Source organism: Cuculus canorus, chromosome 1, assembly GCF_017976375.1.
Source record: "Cuculus canorus isolate bCucCan1 chromosome 1, bCucCan1.pri, whole genome shotgun sequence".
Lineage (NCBI taxonomy): Eukaryota > Metazoa > Chordata > Aves > Cuculiformes > Cuculidae > Cuculus > Cuculus canorus.
In genome coordinates this window covers 134,466,650-134,482,368 of record NC_071401.1, presented here as the reverse complement: position 1 = coordinate 134,482,368, position 15,719 = coordinate 134,466,650, and the positions used below count along the sequence as shown (strand labels likewise).

The following is a 15,719-nucleotide window of genomic DNA, read 5'->3' as shown; positions in this document are numbered from 1 at the left end:
CATGGTGTCATCTGCAAAATTGCTGAGGGTGCATTCAATCTCACTGTCTCTATCATTGATGAAGATATTAAACAGCACTGGTCCTTGTATGGACCCCTGAGGGACACCACTTGTCATGGATCTCCATCTGGACATTGAGCCATTGACCACTACTCTATGAATACAACCATCCAACCTCTTATCCACCAAACAGTCCACCCATCAAATCTACATCTCTCCAATCTAGAGAGAAGGATGTTGTGGAGGACTGTGTCAAAGGCTTTACAGAAGTCCAGATAGATCACATCCATTTTTTTTCCCATGTCCATTGCTGTGGTTAACCCATCATAGAAAGCCACTAGGTCGGTCACACAGGCCTTGCCTCTGGTGAAGCCATGCTGGCTGCCACTAATCACCTCCATGTTCTCCATGTGCTTTAGCAGAGCTTCTAGGAGGATCTGTTTCATGATCTTATAAGGCACAGAGGTGAGGCTGACAGGTCAGTAGTTCCCAGGGTCATATTTTCTACCCTTTCCAAAAATGGGTACAATGTTACCCTTCTTCCAGTCACCAGGGACTTCTAATTGCTATGACTTTTCAAATATTATGGAAAGCAGCTTGGCAACCACATCAGCCAATTCTCTCAGGACTCTGGGATGCATCTCATCAGGTCCCATAAGACTTACATATGTTCAGGTTCCTCAGGTGGTCACAAACCTGATACTCCTCTACAGTGGAAGAACGTTTACCCCCTTGGTCACCCACTTGTTGTCCCTTGACCCAGGAGGCGTGAGGAAAGTGGTTGTCATTGAAGACTGAGGCAAAAAAGTTGCTGAGTACCTCAGCCTTCTCCTCTTCTGTTGATATGAGGTCACCATTTTCATCCATCAGTGGGGGTATGTTCTCTTTAACCTTCCTTTTCTGATTGGCATTCCTGGAGAAGCCCTTCTTGTTAGTTCTCACTTCCCTTGCCAAGTTCAGCTCCAGCTGTGCCTTGGTCTTCCTGACCCCATCCCTACACAACTGGGCAGCGTCCCTATACACTTCTCAGGTTACCTGTCCCTGCTTTCACTGCCTGTGCAGTTCCCTCTTGTTCTTGAGTTCAACCAGCAGGTCTTGACACAGCCATGCTGGTCTCTTCCCTTTCCTGCCATTTTTCCTACATCTGGGGACTGAGCGCTCTTGTGCTTCAAGGAAACCATTCTTAAATATTTACCAGCTCTGTTCTGCTCCCTTGTCCCTGTGGACCATGTAGCAGGGGTTCCTACTGACTAACTCCTTGAAGAGCTGGCAGCTTGCTTTCCTGAAATTTAGGGTCCTGACTATACTCTTCGCTTGCCCCATATCCCTCAGGAACTTGACTCCACCAGGGCATAATCACTGCAGCCCAGGCTGCGTCCAATCTTGATGTCACTGATGAGTTCACTTATATTAGTGACCATCAGGTCCAGTATTGCATCCCCTCAGGTGGGAGTGATTATTACCTGGGTTAAGAAATTATCTTCAATGCACGCTGGGAGTCTCCTGGACTGCCTACAGCCTGCTGTGCTATTTTTCCAACATATGTCAGGGTGATTGAAGTCCCCCAGCAGGATGAGAACTTGCAAGCTTGAAGGCTCTTGTAGCTGGAGGAAGGAGGCTTCATCAGTTGGCTTTCCTTGATCAGGTGGCCTGTAGCATACACCAACCACAAGGTTCCTGTTGGTTCCTCGGTCTTTTATTCTGACCCACAAGCTTTCAACCTCTTTGTGGCTACTCTTCAATGACAGCTCTTCATATTCTATCCTCTTCCTGAGATAGAGGGCGATGCCTCCACCCCTCCTTCCCTTCTGAGCAGCCTGTAGCCATCGATAGCCACACTCCAGTCATGCGATTCGTCCAACCAAGTTTCAGTTATGACAACTAGATTTTAGCTTTCTAGCAGCGCAGTAGCTTCCAGCTCCTCCTGTTTGTTGCCCAAGCTTTGTGTGTTTGTATAGAGACACTTCAGCCAGCCTGTTGGCTGCTTCAAATTAAATGTCTGTTTCTTACATGACATTTTTTTGAAAGCAAGTTAATAAAAATATATTATTGCCACACATATTTATCACATGTATACCACAGTCAGCCTTCAATCCCACTCCCCCAGTCCTTCCAGCAAACTAGGAATCCTCTTTACCATAAAAACTTACCCTTCTCCCTCAATAAATCTGCTCCTTAGAAGAAACTTTTGCCTTCAGAGTCTCATTTTTCATTTATTTCATTTGTTTCCAACTCAGATAACTGAATTCTCTTTTATTACAGCTGGGAAATTTTATAATGTGCAAACTGAAATAATGATTCTACCACAGCACTTGGCAAGGGGTTTTCATTAAGCTTCCAGCTAATATTCCTTGCCCTGTTGGATATCTTTGTGTCAGGACAGAAATTTTAACAATTTATGTTGAAAAGAATTACTAAAAACCTATTAGATAACAACCTTTAAAATGCACTGGTTGATGGATCTTAATTTTATGTTCTTGTCATAATCAAAATGCCTCAACTGCTTAAAACTTAACAAACATGCTAAAAAGTTGACCTGTGAATATATTCTGGAGATCCACATTTCTGAAAATCAAAACTACTACATGTCTTTACAATACTATGTAAACAGACACACAGCAGCAGAAATAAATTTACATTTCCGAGATGCTACGCTACAATGTTTTGCTTTCTTATCAGAGTGACTAAATTCATACCCTATGTTCAAGTAAGATTTTCTGGTTAATTTGAGCGACTTAAAATAGTTTAGAACCATTTGTGTGGCTTGTTGAAATTTACAGCATGCTTACATTGTTGATCACCAGATTCATCTTGCTGCTTTGTCATTCTGTATTGACTATCGGTAAATGAGTTTGCTAGCATATTCCTGTTGCTGCCAGGGTCACCAGAAGTCTGAACGAACACATAACGAATCCACTTAATTGCAAAGATTTACAGCTATGCTGTTTTCTTTTCTCCCTTTCCACTCAAACTTGTCTTCTGTGTCTGACATGTATAGAAAAGGGAGAGATGCTTATTCTAGTCAAAATCAGCAGCAGACAATGATTGCAGGGAAACCTTATTTCTACTGCTACTGCACAGGCAGCAGGGAAGCAGTTTTCTAACCCACCCTAGATAGGGTACTTAACCAAAGAAAAATGCAGTGTCAACATCACATCAGCCATCACCAGTCTGACACGAAGCAATGAGTCACATGACTGGCAAAAAAATATAACCAACATGCTATTTATTCTGATGTGAGACCACACTTTTTAAGGTGGAAGACAGGTTAACTATTATACAATAAACAGATGAGAAATTGGAAACTTGGAAACAGAAAGTTGCCATTTGAAAACCTGTCTCTGCCTGCCCAAAGAACCTGCTGTTTGAACCAAATATAACTTCTATGTCAATCTAAAGCCTTTTACCCTCTCTTATTTATGGTTTGGCATAGCAGAGGAATCAGTCAATTCCAACCAACCAGTGAAATGATTTTGGGAGTTCTGGGGATGAAAAAAAAAAAATCCCTTCAAACAGTTTCTGCATTTCTGATTGAACACAGTTTCTAAAGAGCACAATTTACACACTGGTACTTACCAATGGAGCGATGAATGCAGGTATGCTGGTTATCACTCAGAAAAAAGCCCTCCTTGCATTGACATTCATAGCTGCCCATAGTATTTACACAAATCTGCTGGCACCCTCCATTGTTATCCTGACACTCATCAACATCTAGAAGAGAGAAGAAAAAACAAATGCAAGATAATGTACAGTTTCAGAATATACATCTAGAAGAGCAAGGAATCCATGAAAAGTTGCACTGTATTTTAAGCTAATGAAAACTACTCAACCCCCATCAGAGTTAATCCAAATTAATCCATCTAATTCTTTTTCCTACACCCTAGACTTAAAGTTAACATAAAAAAACAGTGGGGTGGGGAGTCCAGCTAAGTCTCCATGCATTCTGCACTGCAAATTGATTTCCAATGCACAATGAATGTTAACATCCTAGAAAGGCTGTAACCCCGTCTGCCAAGTGTGGTGTTGCACTCTGTCATTCCCACTCCATTTGGAAAGACATACTTCAGGCCTACAGTAATTTCTAGCAGAGGTAGCAGGCAAATACAGAGGGCATTACTGGGGGAAAAGAGTCTTTATAGAGTTCTGGTCTTGAACAGAACAGCATGTTTCAATTACTGGAGTCATAACTTCCTACTTTGTCAGGTTGTTTAATGTTGTTTAATGAAAAGAAGGCTTCTTAAATCTAAATGTTCCATGTCTGTATTGTCATTTTAATAGGCAAATATATAAAACCACTAAGGCAGCATTAGCTACTGGTTGTTTTGAGGGTTTCTGTTTACCCTCCATCACCTCTCTTGGGCACAGAAATTTTTATGCTGTTGTGTTTAACAGAGACATGTTTAAGCATCAGGGAAACCGCTGCTGCTAAAAGATATCTGACCCCCATTCAACGTTGCAACTCTCCTGTTTTGCTCATAAAAGGCATATCATATCCATTTTCTATTTCTCCTTCGGATAAAAGTAACTTGCCACCTCAAAAACTCACGTTTTCCTTTTTTATGGGGACTCTGCAACCAGTCAGTTGTTTCACAGTATGTGCTAACAAGTCAGCAAATCAGATGGTGTGTGCTTTGATTTAATTTTACTTTAGAAAGGGTGAAAACCACAAGAAAGCCAAATGATCAATAACATTCAAAACCTCAGAAGAGCTGCCACAGCTTCTGCAGAAATTAATTGCTCCAGGACTGGCCACAATACACTAAAGTAAAACCAAGCTACTTTTGCCAGTACTCTTGCAGGCAAGGCCAGGAAGCTCTGGAATACTGGAGAAACTCAGCTGGTGACTAATGCAGGAACACCGTCTAGTTTAGGCAGCTTGCTTGGCTAAGCCTGCTATTGCTCTTTGTGCTGGTGCGCTGCCTGAGCTTCATGGGACAGAAATTGTAGCTCTTTCTCACAAAGAAGAAAGCTCTAGGGTAATTACAGCAGTACCCAGGGAAACCAGGCAGTCTCCTCCTATCTTGAACTACAATGCAAGTACATAGACAGTCTTTCTCCTTTTTTTAATTTACCAGGAAATGTTAAGCACTACTGTCTCCAATTTTCTGTAACAAAATCCTCCTCATCCTCTTCCAGATTTGAACCTTTTCATAACCTCACCAGAACAGTTTGGGAAGGCACAGGAAAAGGAGAAGTGAAGACTTGCCTTGCTTACTATATACCATATAAAAAGGAAAGATAAGTAACACAACTTCATGAGAACCTTCCTCTGTGAGTCAGCAGACCTTGCTGCCCTATAGTGCCAACTCAAATTTTTTCCTTCAAATAGCACACTAAAATCTACACCCTCCTCTCTGTAAGATAAGTTGAACACTTATTGAAGCAAAAAGTCTCAGTTGCTACATGTACAAACCCCAAAATTTTGCTGTAAAGTATGCAGCCTTCCCAGCATTCTGTTTACAGTATCACAAAGCATCTTGAACAATTGCCTTCCAGACATGATGAATAATCTGAAACAAATGCAACGATATATAAACATTTGTTTTCTGCTCTATCAAATGCTGGTGGTTTACCACTTCCATAAAGTGATAGCTCAATTTACCACCAAGTCCCAAATCCATATGCTGGAATAAAAGTTATTAGAATTTAAACTCTTTAGAAAGTTCTATTATGAGGAACTTCTTTTATTTCTTTTGTTCAATTACTTGCCTAAAAATAATTTTAGAATGCATTCATGAAGAGAAAGAGTTGAAGAAAGGGAGGAGCTGGGATCAACTACTATAACTCCATACCACATGCCTTCCAATAAATTTTGGCCTGCTGGCATAGGATTAATATTTTATCTTCCCAGGTCTCAAACCTACACGGGTCAGGCTTTTTGGAGTAAATATTTACTGAATTATTTACTTCCTAAACATTCTTTCTAATAAAGCCACTTTATGATCAGCCTATTACTAACACAGTTTAGAAAACAGGATAAAAAAGTCCTCTGAAGTTAGGAGAGAGAAGTCCATCACCTCCAATGAACTCAAGCTTTGGTAGATGTGGCAGAATAATTCCTTCATTTATCTGACATTTTTTCCAAAACCCACAAATTAAATAGCTGCCAAAGAGGCTTTTTCTTTCATTCATTGTTCGTGCAACCCTTGTTCAATGTATCTCAAGTTACCCAGCTGTAAGCATAAACATCAGTAATGCAGCACATGTGAGACTGCATTTTGGATGAGATTTTCTCGAGATAAACATAAAAATCAAAATAAGTAGCCAGGTTTTCAATAAAGCTCTTCTGGCTCCAGTTTTGGAGTCTCTATATGTCAAACTGGGCTGCTGATTGTTTTGAAAAGCTGAGGGTGGATTGTGAAGGGCTTTAATTGTTACCATTCTGTGCGACAGTTTAACACCTGCTGGAGACCTGCACCCCAGGGCCTAACTCTACCTGTAAGAAAAAAAGTCACTTATGACACAAAACTGATTCATTCAAGCATTTATTCTAAGCCCTAACTAAACCCATTTTAAAAACTTCTAAATTGATCGAGCACAAATACAAAGCTTACATTATTACTCCACTTTTCATAAAAATTATATTTTTAGAGGAAGCAGACATGTCTGCTTTGGCAACCTTTTGCACAAAATAAGCTACCACTGGTCATCTGAACCAGGACCAGGGTTGTCTCCCTGAGGATGGCAGCCCCATGGCAGCAGCTGCAGGTTTCCCTTAGTTTGAACTGGTGTATGGAAACTCAAATCCATTTCCTAGGCTCCTTAAGTGGGAAAAGTTCTTTTATCCAGCTTGGCCTCACCACCTGACACTGTGTTGGTTTCTGGAGTACCTTATGGCCTGCTTACAGGAGAACTGAGCCTCGAAATCCTACTGATGAAACTAGGGTGGAAGCTGGAGCAAGTTTTCAACAAACCTACACAATCCAAACTGACAAAAAGATAGAAAAAGGTTCCCATCAGAGATGAGTTCAGCTCCCACATGGCTGTTCCAACCTTCATCCTCAAAAAGAGAAGGAAAAACTAGGAGAAAGTGAACATATGTCCTTAAGCCACTCTCTGTAACACTTACCACAAAGAACTTTCCTGTGATTACGTCTACCAAAGAAAATCCCTGATGGAAGCCCTTAACTATTCCTTACCAGCACAAACAAATAGCTAAGAAGACAATGGACACAAGAGCTAGAATTGTTTATACAGAGTTTAGACCAGAATGACAAACCTCTGTTTCCAGGGAGATGAGGGCTAGGACTTCAAATTGGCCAGTCATCATCAAGGACAAGAAAGAACAAGGGAAAAGCCAGTTCAGGGAGAGGCTGGGAAAGGAGAACTATCTTTCAAACGAGGAGGAGATATAATGCATGTATAGATACATATATAGATATATCTATATATCAGAAGCATTCAAATTATTGCATACCCGAATTTGCATAAGACCTCTAGCTTTTTGGCCCACCGCCTTTACATAATCAAAACTTGTGTTCTGTATCTTGGTAAGATGAGATCTGCCAGAATGCAGTAGTATGGAACAGTATGAAAGGGTAGAAAACGCTACAGTTGATAAAGAGGGATGTTTATTTATTAAATAGATAAATGCTTTCGGTTTCTCATTTAATTTATTTGATGAACTTTTCAAACTAGCTCCACTGGTATTTCACCCTCATCTGTATCACAGCTTCCCAAAGTATTTGGCCTAAAGAAGCTATTCTGATTGAGTGTCCTGTTTGGATACCATTCAGAGGGAAAGGTCTGCTAAGAGCACTGAAACCAAAACCACAAGCAGGAAGATCCTCAAGTGGAAATGTTACACAGAATCAATGTCAAGATCAGTATGCCCACTGTCCACTTCCTCCCATGATCTTCTCTTCCTTCCTTCTCAGATTTTTCTTTCACATCAGCATTTTCACAGATGCTTAAGTCCGTCAGAAATCTGAGTCTCATCTTCAAAGTTTCCAAAGCATTTGGGAGCCACAGCACAATCCACTCACTATAGGATTAAGATTCTTTGGAGAATTCTGAAACCAGGATTTTGACGCATGATTCAGGGAGCCGATCCCGCTAGTTTTTCTCTAAGCTGCTCTCTGAAACCTTTGGAAGATTTCTTTAAGATGCCTATTTTACCAGTGCAGATCATTGTGATGAACTACTTATAGCAATACTTCAGACTTCACTCAAATGTTAGCAACAAAGGACCACTGAGGATATCTTGTATTTGTAGGAAAAAGTACTAGCAGTTGCAAACTCAGAAAATATGAGTGCCTGATTCTGGACTCTTAAAATCATTATATTCTGAATAATTTTAGTCAGAAAGCTGCTAAAATTCTCATTAAAGGAAAAATCATGTTTCTGGATTTACTATAGTCATAGTTATTTTTATAGCCACAGAACATCTAGCCCAGCATCCTCTCTTTGACACTGCCTTGTAGTTGATACTCAGAAGACTGTAAAGATTGGACAGAACCATCGCTAGCATGCTCTTCCAGCTTTTGGCAATCACATATGGATTAATCTTCCTATACCACTTGCTAAACCATCACTGCTGGATCTTTCCTGTATAAATTTGTCTAACTTCTTCTGAATCCAGTGTGATGGGGCAATTACTTCTACAATTTAAGTATGAGTTACATACAAAGACATCCTTTTTTATTTCAAACATGCTGCTTCATACTGTGAATGAATGCCTCCAATCTAATTTTTAAATAAATATTGATTCTCTACTTGCCTTTTCTGCACGTTTCTTGATCTTACAGATAGCCCTCAGCCTCATGCTGTCTATCTCATCTATTTTGAAGCTCAGCCATACACAAATATGATAATTACAGAGACAATTTGAATTACTTTACTATATCACATTTAAAACAAAAAATGTTGATTTCTAGAAGTCAACCTTAATGACAGCAACATTAGGCACACATTCTTCTTATATGTCTATTTCATTCCCTCCAAGTACCATGATGCTTTGTTGGAGCGGGAGTCTTGGAAGATCTGATTTCAAGATAGCTACGGAAGTGGTATCAGATTAGAGGCTATGCGCAGGCGTTCCTGCTGGAATGCTCACACAAGTACTGACATGCCGTCAAGGTAGGGAGGGTGATACACTGCATCAGATGATGGGATAATGGAAACAGGAATCATTGCTAGTTGAAATAACTGCTAAACCATCTTTCTTAGACCAATTTGATATGAGCATACAAGGGGAAATATTAGAAGAAAGAGACACCACTACCTATGTACACAGCATTCATATCTCCAAGAGATCTGACATCAGACTTCATCAAGAGCTTAAAAGCAGGGCTCAAATTTTCTACTATTTGCATATAAGACTAGAATTCTGCTTTTTGTTCACTTCTTTCAAAAACTGAAAAATGTAGCAAAGAAAAGGAAAAAGAACACTGTGACCTTGAATCCAGTACTTCATTCACAACCACAGCTGTAGAAATCATCACTATAGCCCTTGCTGAGAAAAGATCCATTTGCAATAAAAAGATTCTAGAGGAGTGAATGTTTACTGGAGTAGACATTAAAAAAAACTATCCCTGTGAAAAATTAACTTTCCCTGAAAAATAAAGCACACTTTGCAGAAGAGAAACATCAAGTGCTAATCACAAGAATGCTCTTAGGTGGCAAATGCCAAAATAATTCTAAAATGATCAATGAACTGATCCCTAGAGCCACTCTTTTCTTATGTACAAGGCTACAACACTTAAAATGATGCCTGAGACCTGTCCTTGAGTATTCTATCTCTTAATGGGCTATGAACACCTATCATTTCAACACCCAGTGACTAAGCTTCTTGTTTGCCTGCACATTTGTAGATGTGGGCAACTTGAAAAGGAATGTTTAATTCTTTTTTTTTCTGTAGCTATTTTGTGACACACAGTGGAATTCCTTAAATTTCACACTACACAAACACAGTGCAAATGCAGCTGCAAAACACTTCTTTGCTATGTATTGCATAGGAAATATTTGCTTAACGGGAGAGCTTAACTCTGCTGCATGTGATGCCTGCCCATTTGCTGAGCTGAAGTAAACAGTCCCATAATCATTGCATGAATGTTGCATCGAGTTCAAGTCTCTTGATGTCATACGTTTACTCCTTTATAAACAACCGAGTACCACTGTCTGTCCTCTGAAGACACTAAAACCCTATTCACAGCTTCTAGCATTTCCAAAATAAACATTCAAGCCCCATAATGTGACATCTTAGTTGTAGCTTCCATCCTCTCACTTAGTAATCACGTCTGTTTTTCAGACAAACATACATGTGGTGGCTTCCTGGTAACGGTGCCTAAACACAACAAAGTTCCTAATCAATTATTTTTTAATATGCTACTTATTCCTCTGATACAGGTCTTTAAAACAATTTTGTACACATTTGATCCTGCTTCTTTTCATCTACAGTGCTACTACGTAGGGAATGCCAGCAGCCTTCACCTTGGCATGAGGCTCAGACAGTCCCGACCCCATTAGCACTAAGCTTGCAGTTATCACTGACATCTAGCTGCATGCAGGTCACTCCAAGTTGCAAAGTAGGATTTACAGTGCTTCATACACTATAAGGAGGGAAGTTAATTACAAATTCAAACAAGCAGCCATGGTGATCAGCTGAAGGAAAAATTCAGGACAAGTTGAGCAAATTATTCAGTCTATTATCATATATTATCCTGTAGGTCATATCAAAATAATTACATTTTCCTGAAAGTATTTCCATTGGTGAAAAGTGTTTGTAAATGCAACCTGTTTCTGAATAGTTTCAGTAGGTACATTCTTAGTGAACAAATGCTTCATTTGACACAAAATGTTTGGGCAAATGGGCATTTATGCCAGTGGGGAAACTAGTTCAGCATTTCTACTCTCCTGTGAGAAACACACACAAAAAAGCAGTATTTAGAACATAGGTTTTCTCTAATTCCTCTTGACAGATATTAAAGATCTTACAGTAAACATTAATTTCTTTTTTATATGGAACAGCAATACTAGGTTACCACTCAATCTATTCATGCTGCATTGCACAGTACAAGTTGGATTGGTTGGCTGGTTTGTTTTGACTACCTGGTTTTAAGAAAACAGCCTTAGAAAACAGCGGACACCTCCACACCAGCTGAGCAGCAGCTGCCCATCAGTACATGTTAGCTGCAGTAAACTGTGTTTGTGCTAGGCAACTCAACAGATGAACACCATCAGCCACGTTTATCTCTTATAAAGAGAGATCAGTGTTGCCTTGATTGGTAAGAGTGATGGGAACTATCAATATAAAACAGCAGCAGTCAAAAAGCCTGACTTCAAGAACATCATAACCATGTACAGAAGGGGTGAATTTAATAAGTTCAGAGCTGGCACAGCAGCGTAAAGCCAAAACAAACACAGAACCCAAAATAAATCAAGACAAACAACTGACTCATCCCTACCTTCCACATGAAATTCACCAGAGCTGTATATTCTTTCACTAGCACTTGGAAACACATAAATGTATTTCTGTAACAGCTGTACAAGAGTATGCCTGCTGACTTCAAATTAAAAAACTCAAAGCAAAACTCATTCCATACTCAGGATACTCATGTCACTCAGAGCATAAGAATGAATTTTCACATTCTTTCAATGCGCAGTCATTAACAGACTGAGCCTGTGGTCCCTTCAGAGCCTAACTGACACTGAATTTATATTTAGAAAGAGTTATTTCAGTTATTTTTAGAGTAAAATCAAGGATCTTAAACTTCCCTAAGATGTTTCAGAGGTTTTTTTTTTAAGCAATGAATAACACTCAGTGGCGTATAGACAGTCTCAGGCCTATTAAAGAAAATGCTGCAGTTGCACAGGCAGCAGGTATCACATAAACATTTTGATGCCTTGGGACCAGGGTGCTAAGAATCTTATCTAACCAAGCCCTAAATGATGTGTAAGTCATATTACAAAAGTCTGTCTCTAGGTCCTGCAAGTGCAGCTCCAAGCCTGTCACTGTAAATCACTAGTGGTACCCAGAAACCATTCTTTGCTGTCATAGTAGTAATTTGTATTGTGTCTCTGACTAATTTCAGGAGCAGTTCCCTAGTTATGCTTTCAAAATAAACAACAGAAATAATTAAATAAAGAAAGTTTTTCAGTGTTTTCAAAGGAAATTATCCAAGCTCCCAAGTTAAATCTAAATATACCTATATATATATACTCATGATATTAAACTCGAAAAAGTATTTTTCAGAAGGTTATACCGAAATATGATTACTTGTTTATTTCCTAATATGTATCTGAAACATATGACTCTGGTACTTCCATGTACCACTGTAAGTTCTAAGCAGTGGAAAAATTTTCAGCCTATATTGGTCACAACAGAAATACACTGGCTATACATGCAAAAACTCACTTCAGGATTTCTGTGTTGATTCAGATACAGAAAAATAGATCACCTCACTTTCAAGCTACTTGTGTACTTATAAACACATTAGACAAGAGAAACACTGTTAGGAGAAAAAATCTTGTAGAAAAATGTAGTTCTTTCCCATTCAAGCTTACTGAATCAAAATGAATTATAAAAATATTCACCCCTAAGTTTTCTCTGTTTTATATGTTGTCTGATAAAATAGCTAAAAGAGTAAAATAGCAGGAAAAACTTTATAGTGTACCATACGATAAAAAAACCTAACACTTTCTCCCGCCATGAAGGACTATATAATTTTATATTCATAATTTTCGAAGTAAAACCAACTTTTAAGGTCTTGCAATACAAATCTTGTCCTCTCTGCACAACTCTTCTCACAGAAGGAATAAAACCCATAGAATCATAGAATCAACAGGTTGGAAAGGACCCACTGGATCATGGAGTCCAACCATTCCTAACAATCCCTTAAACCATGTCCTGAAGCACTTCATCAACCCGTTCCTTAAACACCTCCAGGGAAGGTGACTTGACCACCTCCCTGGGCAGCCTGTTCCAGTGCCCAATGACTCTCTTGGTGAAGAATTTTTTTCTGATATCCAGCCTGAACCTCCCCTGGCAGAGCTTCAGGCCATTCCCCCTTGTCCTGTCCTCAGTCATTTAGGAGAAGAGGCCAGCTCCCTCCTCTCCACAACCTCCTTTCAGGTAGTTGTAGAGAGTAATAAGGTCTCCCCTCAGCCTCCTCTTCTCCAGGCTAAACAACCCCAGCTCTCTCAGCCACTCCTCATAAGACTTGTTCTCCAGCCCCCTCACCAGCTTTGTTGCTCTTCTCTGGACACACTCCAGAGCCTCAACATCCTTCTTGTGGTGAGGGGCCCAGAACTGAACACAGTATTCGAGGTGCGGTCTCACCAGTGCCGAGTACAGAGGGAGAATAACCTCCCTGGACCTGCTGGTGACCCCATTTCTGATACAAGCCAAGATGCCATTGGCCTTCTTGGCCACCTGGGCACACTGCTGGCTCATGTTCAGTCGGCTGTCAACCATTACCCCCAGGTCCTTCTCTTCTGTACAGCTCTCCAGTCACTCTTCCCCCAGTCTGTAGCACTGAATAGGGTTGTTGTGCCCCAAGTGCAGGGCCCGGCATTTGGCCTTGTTGAACCTCATGCCATTGGCCTCAGCCCAGCGGTCCAACCTGTTCAGATCCCTTTGCAGAGCCTCCCTACCCTCGAGCAGATTCACACTTCCTCCCAGCTTAGTGTCATCCGCAAACTTGCTGGGGGTGCACTCAATGCCTTCATCCAGGTCATTGATAAAGACATTGAACAGGGCTGGACCCAGTACCGAGCCCTGAGGAACCCCACTTGTAACTGGCCTCCAGCTGGAGTTAACTCCATTGACCACCACTCTCTGGGCCCGGCCATCCAACCAGTTTTCAACCCAGAAGAGTGTGCGCCTGTCCAGGCCAGAGGGTGACAGTTTCTGAAGCAGAATGCTGTGAGAAACTGTGTCAAAGGCTTTAGTGAAGTCCAAGAAGACTACATCCACAGCCTTTCCCCCATCCAGCAATCGAGTGATTTTGTCATAGAAGGTGATCAGGTTAGTTTGACAAGATCTGCCTTTTGTAAACCCATGTTGACTGGGCCTGATCACCCGGTTCTCTTGCATGTGCTTCATGATAGCACTCAAGATTACGTGTTCCATGACTTTCCCTGGCACTGAGGTCAGACTGACAGGCCTGTAGTTCCCTGGATCCTCCCTGCAACCCTTCTTGTAGATGGGTACAACATTAGCCAGCCTCCAGTCTAGTGGAACTTCCCCAGTCAGCCAGGACCGCTGGAAGATGACAGAAGGGGGTCTGGAAAGGACATCTGCCAGCTCCTTCAATACTCATGGGTGGATCCCATCCGGCCCCATAGACTTGTGGGTGTCTAGGTGGGCATGAAATACACTCAAACATATGACCTAGAGGACACAAAGCTAGAAGCTCCCAGAAGTCTGGGTGCCCAACTCTTGTTGGGGAATGTCTGTAACACTGCTGTCTAAATTGAATCAGAAATACATACTTCCTTTCTTTTGAACTCTTCAATTCTACTTCCACTCTGGTTTGACTGAGTTATGACCACTCTGCTGAAGAGGCTGTACTAGTCTAATACTCATTGCTGCAGCAACTTTCTCTTCAATTAGAATTTTATTTTGTTGAGATTAGTGGAAAAGCTTTGGCCTGACTCTCCTTTCTGCTCCTCTTCTATAGCACAACACCATATGTCCACTCCAGTCTTACTTATTTAATAAAGTATATTACAATTGTTTCACAACATTTTTTTTCCATATCCCACAAGGCCTCAATAATAAATTTTGGTTTAATCCTAAACCTTCTAAATTCTCTAAACAGTCGTTCCTGTGAAGTTTGTCCAGTGACTTTTTTATTATTTAATAATGAGTTATTATTATTATTGTTGTTGTTGTTATTTATAAATTAGCTACAATCATCACAAAGTCATATGCTACCATTAATGACTTCATGTTCCTTCCTGCCCCTCTTTTATGCAAAATTACACCTCTGATATCATTCCAGCAAGAAATGTGTACACAAGGAATATTTTGAGATACCTGAGAAGGACCTGGATTGAAGCCTGCAGAAGGTAATGGAAGCAGTAAAAATAATTCTCTATACTGGTCCTGTAGCGGGATTCAAGCTTTTTTCCACATTCAAATTCAAAGGTTGCACACTGTACACTGAAGTCAAAAGGGTAATGTCAAGGTGCAGAAATTCATGGAAAGTATTAGACGGTGAAAGCCGGGCACTACAGAAAGCTGAGACCCTGGAATCTACTTAAGAAGGAAATTCACTACCAACCTTTCATTTGGCACTCATCCATACTAGAAGAGAGTTCTGTTTCCATCTCTAGCACAGTAAGCAATTACACAGCAACTATTCTTTTTGATGGCTATTTCTTGACTGTATAAATCACATTGTTTATCATAAATCAACATTGCCAAGAACTGATTGCATTCTAAGCATAGTATAATAACAGTGGCTATATTTGAAATCAAAGACCAGATGTCTTTAAAGTTCTCCACTTTGATGTTTTTGTAATCCATATGAAATCAAGGTTTTAACTGGATCTATGCAATTTCTAGGATTAACAAAGACATCTTTCCATGAGGGAAGGCTTGAGTGTCACACATCTGAACGGTAAATACATCCATTACAGGGTGAAATCCTCCACCCTCAGGTGAACACGATTTCTCCTTTGCTTTATGTAAGAGCTAAATGCAATTTGGCTCCCAAAGCATTGGTTAATTTTAGTATATTTCATAGTTTTTGTCTTATGGTACACAGCAATAT

The 15,719-nt window shown here is 40.3% G+C and overlaps 1 protein-coding gene across 5 annotated transcripts in view; it reads right to left on the bottom strand.

Moving 5' to 3' along the window:
* Window positions 1-15,719, bottom strand: part of SCUBE1 (signal peptide, CUB domain and EGF like domain containing 1) — a 205,502-nt gene that overhangs the window by 154,284 nt on the left and 35,499 nt on the right. For all 5 annotated transcript variants that reach the window (XM_054053837.1, XM_054053816.1, XM_054053822.1 and 2 more), the window contains exon 4: window positions 3,577-3,711. In XM_054053837.1, coding sequence (XP_053909812.1) covers window positions 3,577-3,711 — 135 coding nt within the window. The remainder of the gene's footprint in view (window positions 1-3,576; window positions 3,712-15,719) is intronic.